Genomic DNA, 6736 nt, shown 5'->3' on the forward strand with positions numbered 1-6736 from the left:
GTTTTGTGTTATTTCAGGTTTAATGTTTTTTTAACAGGATGATATGTGTGTAATCAGCTGAAAGTAAATTGCGGTCACTCATTTTTTTGAGAGAACCTGCGAGGTAATAGTAAAAAATAAGTTCAATGGCACAGACGATTAAGACACATTATATTTGGATTTATGTTACAATGATGGCACCTTGTATAGCAACTGCCTGCTCCTTTTGGGCTTTTCACAAGATTTGTTGAACATACAACCTAAAATATCACAAGAACAGTTTTATAATTTGTCCAGTAGTGATAGTTGATAATAAAAGTGTCCAATGCCAATTTTTATTTGGACTTTGTGACTTTTGCAGGAATTAATTTTCGCACATGTCATACTCCTCTAAGTGGCCATGCATCACAGTTGAATGATTTGTGACAGGCTGCAATTCAGAGCCACTCATTAAAAAAAAAAAAACAGCTAAAAAATTGTATTATTACAAAAATATATATTTTGCAACACTTACTGGATTCGTTGTGACAGTTTTAACGTGAGATATTTCTTGCATCTGGTTCTCTTTTTGGTTCCCGACACCTGCTTCAGAAATAGTAATAGTGTTTTAAGTTTTTCCACCAAAACCAGTCACAATTGAGTTTACATACATTCAATAAATAAAACTTGTAAGTTATTTTAATCACTTTTAAAAGAATTTAATAGGCTCATATACATAAAGTCACTCAATAAGAGAATCAACAAATATTCACAAAAAAGTGTCTGTGCTTGTGTGCAAATACGTGTTCTTGTATTAGCATACAGTAAAAAGAAAGTATATGTAATTTTATGATAAAGTATTTACTGGGCAGCCTGATCCTGGATTGTCAATGTTAAACGTCATCAGTTGTTCTTCAAGGTAATTATCTTGGATTTTTACAGTCTCTTTCTTGCAGAACATCAGAAAAGCCACAGAAAATAAACCTAAAACATAAAAACCACACAAAGAAATGCATATGGCCTTAAAGTATTAAAGTAATAATTAGTTATTATTCACTTGCATCAGGGAAGACATCTTTAAGGCCAGTTTAATTAAAAAAAAAAAAAGAAGGAAAAAAACTTAACCCAAAACTCTAATTGTGTATCACATTATGATTTTGATTTATTTATGTTTTTCCTTCAAAAAGAAAGTCTTTGACTAAAATAAGATATTTTGTTAGTTTCATTGACAAAGTAGTTTTTCTGCTTTTTTTTTTTTTTTTTTAAAGCACTCATCAAACTCTTTTTATGTTCTTTTCCAGAGAAACTTTTTTTTTTTTTTTGCCATAACATTATCAGGGTTAAAGTTGCTACTTATCATTAAAAGAGAAAACTCACAGGAGAATTGTATTTTTGTCTTTATGTATTGATCATCTTTAGCTATAACAACAACATTTACAAGTTATCTTATTCATAATACTTGATTAATTTTGATCATGTGTCCTACCTGTAAACAGCAGCATGGCCAAAAAAATCATTCCCTCTCCTCCTAGTGCAGATTTCATTACGTGACAGTTTGGGATTTCTGAGTATAAGCAGCTGCAAACAGTAACTGACAGGTTGTGGAAAGCTGATTTCCCCTGGTGGTCAGAAACTTCTAGCAACAGCTCATGGTAATCGGAATGAACTGTAGGCTCTTTAACCAAGTTGACTGAATAACCTGTGTGTTCCAAATGAATGCATTTTCAATTGCATTGCTAACAGTCAGTGGATTTTTTTTAAATTTACTTAAAGGAGGCTCAGAAATTTATTCAATATATTATTTTTGTGAGTAATATAAGGTTGAGTATCTGCAGACTCTAAAGCTTACCAGTGACAGGGTCAATCTTCCACTTGCCCTCAACATCTCCATGGAGCTTGAAGGTGAAAGGGCCACTGTAGGGCTCAACATCTGAGTCCAAGGCTGTGATGTTGGCAAAGGATTGTCCGTCAGATTGGCACATTTCAATTGTGCTTACAACCAGGTATGGAGTATGATCATTGTCATCTCTAACATAGATACTAAGAGTTGCAGTGCTTGTCATTTGTGGTTTCCCTGGTGATGAAAAAGTATTGCAACTTGTTTAGAAATGTAATGAGGAAATGTAAATGAATAATGGGCCAAATATGTAAATACTTGTCGATTCATACCATCGTCAACAGCACATATTGTGACTACATAAATGTTGTCTTTAACAAACTCTGACTCTCGATCCAAGGGCTTTGATGTTGTTATGTTTCCAGTGTCAGGGTCCACTTTAATCCAACCAGCTGGATCGTGTCCTATAATGTATCTGAAATGGTTTGTTAGTCATTTTCAAAGTGTCTACTGATGTAGTAATGCTGTATGTTTTTGTCTTGTAGAAGTGACATGTAGTTGTATAGTTGTCAAGACTTACTTAAATGTGTTTTTGTTGGCAACATCAGGGTCTTTAGCTGTGAGTGTTGCCAGGTATTGGCCTTCCTTAACATTCTCAGTGACCACAGTTTCTATGGAAGTCTTGTCAAAAACTGGAGGCTCATTGACATCCTCAACAGCCACGATCACTTGACGGCTGGATGCAACTGTTCCAGCCACGAAGCTCATTGCAGACCCAGTAGCAGCGGAACCAGATATGGTAACTACTTTCCAAAGACCAATGGAGCTGCGTTTTTCCACTTTGCATGAATAATAGGGGATCTCATTCTCTACAGTGATAGTTATATTCTTCAGAGCACCATCTTCATAGTTTAAAGCCTGTAAAAGAGCATAACTGTTGGAGTCAAATTGTTAAATGTTGTCATTGTGTTACTTAAATTTGTAAATCATGGAAATAAAAGGCTGCGAGGAAGGCTGTTTATTTGATTCTGGCTAGGAGACAGGTGAGGAGTGTTCAGCTCCCACCGCCAGTCTCCCTTGCTAGCAAGTAAAAGCTGTTCATCTTGCTTCCTTGCTTGACGTTAACGGGAATAGGTTTCTAAACCAGCGGGGCCTGTGGAAGCGCAGACCCAACAATAACTTATCATATTTTTCCAGGGCTTTTTAAATCATAGCTTTGGTTAAAACTGTTTGCTACCCGATTAAAATTGCTTTTAGCTTGAATAAAGCCATATCGATTTGTTAAAATCCCGAATCGATTTTTAAATATAAATGTACTTTGCCAGAAATGCCAGAATCTCACAAAACTATTTCAGCAACCACAAAACAGCTAAAACAGTAAATGAAAGCAGGTAAATGGATTCCACAAAAAGACTCTCGCACAGAGCGCGGACCCGATGCATCACAGTGAGTGAGATTTCGGCTTTCTTTCACATAAACAGTCAGTGCTGAAAGTCGACAGCTCACAGATTCTGATAGGTCGGGGCTGCGCTTTGTGTTTTTGTCTTTTTTTTGCACTAGATTGTAAAGCTGTAGGTTTTGTCCCTCTCCAACCAAAATAGACTGAACCAGCAGCAAAAGAAGATCAAAACTATGCTTCGCCGCTTCACATTTCACTTTACATAAACATCGTCATGAATTCCCTCTTACTTTTGCTGTTTTGCTTCCACTATGATAAAATCACACTTCCTGCACAGCTCTCTCTCTCTCAGTGCACTTCAAGAACAGTTTCCCCATCTCAAATCTGTTTTCTGCATGATTTGCTTGCTTATTTCCAAGCAGTCTACTGTTGTTTACAGCACTGTTGGTCACTGCTTTTTCTTATATAAATGACTTCTGACAACAAAGTCTCATTTCTGCTGTTCAATACTGAATAAATATAAACTTTTTAAACTTATGCGAAATTGCAAAACGCTTAGCTGTGTCTAATAAAACCACTGTAATTTTGTTCTGCTTCACTTTAGCAGCATCAGGTATGTTCATATGCTGAGTCATGGTTTTCTTCCATTTTTGTTCTACTTCAAATTATTTTTAAGGTTATCTGCTATAAAAAGCCAGGCCAGGAAAATCTCTTTCATATTTTTCTGTGTTTTATATACTAATTTTTGAAGATAAAAAAGAGCTTATGTTGGTTAATTTAAAAAATGCAACAGGGTTTTTACCACAGAGACTGTTTTGAACTACTTAGATTGGAAAGTTTAGTCTACTGTAAACATAATCACAAAAATACCTTTTCCACATGGAGTAGTCCATCGTTTGTCTCAGGATCTGTAGTTATTCTAAAGTTGTTGTTTGTGTCTCCTTGGATTGTATATTTGGCTCTCCATGCTGGGGTTCCTCTGGTGTCTTCATCATGAACTTGTATACGTGAAACAAGAACATTTGTCTGTCCTTCTTTCACTTTTTCTGGGCCCTTGGGTCACAAAAGAGGAAGATGTAAAATAGGAAATGATTTTCATTGAATAAATTATTGTGACTGAAATAAGTAACTGCTAACTGTTTGCTGTGTGATGGCAGGAAGGTGATTATTTCCATCTTCTATATTGATTATGATGGTGCAGGAGGTGGATAGCGGTTTTTCTCCATTGTCTTTGGCCTCCACTATAATGGTGTATTTCTCAGCTGTCTGATGGAGAAAAATAAAATTTTGCTCATCTTGAATGGATGTCAAAAATATTGAATTTAGTTGTACTATTGAAATTTGAGGAGATTCATGTTGAAAGATTAAAATGGAAAGTTTTAATTTTTCAAGCAGTAATTTCTCTCACCTCATGGTCCAGACATCCTTTAAAAGAAATGACTCCAATGCCTGTCTCATCGATCTCTTTGAAGTAGAACTCAAGATCCTTAGGTTTAGGTTTGACTGAAACTATGTTAAGGTCAACTTTGTTATATATCTCACTTATGTCTTGATCTGTTGCTTGAATTCTACCCACTTCAGTGCCTGTTAGTATCAAAAGGAAATAATGATTATTTTGTTTAGATTCACTGTCACAAAAACATAATTTTGACACCGTAGCATTAGTGATTTAAATAATATTTCTTTCCAAATGAGAAAATTACCCTGTGATGTTGACTCTTTTATGGTGAAAGTGTACTTTTCAAACAGAAATTCTGGAGGGTTGTCGTTTGTGTCCAAAATCTCTATATAAATCCCGAGCTGTGTCTCTATTTCATGTTTTTCTCTGTCAAGTGCTTTAAATTTAAGCTGCAATGGAAAGATGAAATAATCAAACCTCGCTCCATGCATAGCTTTTACTTTCCATTTAGATATTTTTTTTAAAATTTCTTCTTACCTTAAGAGTTTTATATTGTTCGTAGTCCACCGAACGGAGGACCTTTATTTCTCCTGTATATGAATTGATTTCTAACACTTGCGTTGGTTCCTCATCGACACCTTCTCCTTGTATCATAAAAAGAACGAGGTCCTTCTCAACCTCAATCTGTATCAAACATAAGACACACGAGCAGTGAATTTTGGAATTATCTTTCCTTATTTCATGATATGTGTTACATTTTAAGGCATACACTCACTTTGCCCAGTGAATATGGGAAAGGTCCCTGATAACCTTCATCAATAGTAAAGGAATTAATGATCCAGTTTCTTTTTTGACGCAGCAAAAGTTGTGAAGATGATCTGTGGACTCCCCAACACTGCAAAAGATTACACTGGAAAGATTTCTTGCAGTAAATGTGCAGCACAGCATATTTATGAGTATCATATATATTATATATTATATTATATTCTTAGCAGATTTTTAATCTTTAAACACTGGCTATAACTCAGTATAATGTTGACAGACATAATCGTCATAAACACAATTAGTAAAACAATTAGACATATTTTTAAAATATTTGTGTTGAAATTTATGGCAGAAGTAATAAAAGATTACATGTAGTTTTACATACTTAAGCCTTACCAGAATCAAAAGTAGAATTGGGTGTATTAGTTCCATTTTATATCCACAGAACGGCTAGTTTTGAAGTGAATTCGTTGCAGACTACTACTTGAATGCACTTGAGTAGAAACTCAGCTGCATGCCAATGTGAGCTTTGGCAGAGAGATACCGGTGGGAGGGATATCTTTATAAATCAGCTGTATACGTCTAGCCATGAGGTAATCGTAATCTTTATCTGTATCTGTATGGGTGTGTACAGTTTTCACCTTGACTAACAGTACCCGCTTGCTTGAGAACCTATAATGATGCTAGAAAAGAAAAGAAAAGAAACCCAACTAAAAACCACGTAAAATCACATTTAAAAACATAATTAGTCTATGATATTATATTATGTATTATAATATATTATATAATATAGAATAGAATAGATAGAATTGCATTGTATTGTATTGCATCTGTGTGTCTGTGAGTATATGTATTTGTAACTGTATCTTGGGCAACTTTTATAGGTTCACTTAAATACATTGGAATAGATTATGGGTTTTTGCAACAGGCTAATCACCACAAAATGTCTAAAGGGACAATTTAAGATTTTTTGCTCACTTGTCTGTGTGCGCACACAACACACACCTTGATTTAGATACCTTTTGTGATTGAAGCGGCTATTTACAGAAAGGCAAGCAGACATGGTCGCCCCCTCAAACCACACAACAACAAAAATATATAAAAATATATCTACAATTACCAAATATGTTCTGTTAGCTGACACAAGTGGTGGAGGCATTTTTGCAAGGTCAGTGTTAAATGGCTTAAATGAAGAAAATCCCCCACACACAATTCTCTTCTAAAAGATTTAGAAAAATTACAAAAATGTCCAAATATGAAACAAACGAAGGCTGGCTAAAGATTGTTACACAATACTGATTGTATTTTAATACAGACAATTTAAATGTTGACAATAAAGACTAATACATGTAGTCACAGCACTGATTCAAGGGAATCA

General features: G+C 34.9%; 1 protein-coding gene across 1 annotated transcript; it reads right to left on the reverse strand.

The window, feature by feature from the left end:
• Positions 1-343: 343 nt before the first annotated feature.
• On the reverse strand, positions 344-5957 carry LOC146645414 (cadherin-like protein 26). The gene is made up of 14 exons (XM_085394343.1): positions 5755-5957; positions 5369-5503; positions 5131-5277; positions 4898-5042; positions 4603-4778; positions 4332-4460; positions 4065-4247; positions 2376-2713; positions 2128-2270; positions 1808-2032; positions 1445-1657; positions 820-942; positions 494-561; positions 344-409 (listed from the first exon to the last, which is right to left on the reverse strand). The coding sequence occupies exons 1-14, from the start codon at positions 5788-5790 to the stop codon at positions 344-346; spliced, it is 2127 nt and encodes a 708-aa protein (XP_085250469.1). The 5' UTR covers positions 5791-5957.
• Between the last annotated feature and the right edge of the window lie 779 nt (positions 5958-6736).

Source organism: Rhamphochromis longiceps, linkage group LG20, assembly GCF_057381845.1.
Source record: "Rhamphochromis longiceps isolate RC_006_pf linkage group LG20, R_longiceps_female_GT1.1, whole genome shotgun sequence".
In the NCBI taxonomy this organism is placed as follows: domain Eukaryota; kingdom Metazoa; phylum Chordata; class Actinopteri; order Cichliformes; family Cichlidae; genus Rhamphochromis; species Rhamphochromis longiceps.

Coding starts and splice junctions, on each gene's coding strand:
- LOC146645414 (XM_085394343.1), bottom strand. CDS start 5,790: ATGGAACTAATACACCCAATTCTACTTTTGATTCTG. Junction 5,043..5,130: donor AACAATATAAAACTCTTAAG/GTAAGAAGAAAT, acceptor TTTCCATTGCAG/CTTAAATTTAAAGCACTTGA. Junction 2,033..2,127: donor AATATGTGCTGTTGACGATG/GTATGAATCGAC, acceptor TTTCATCACCAG/GGAAACCACAAATGACAAGC.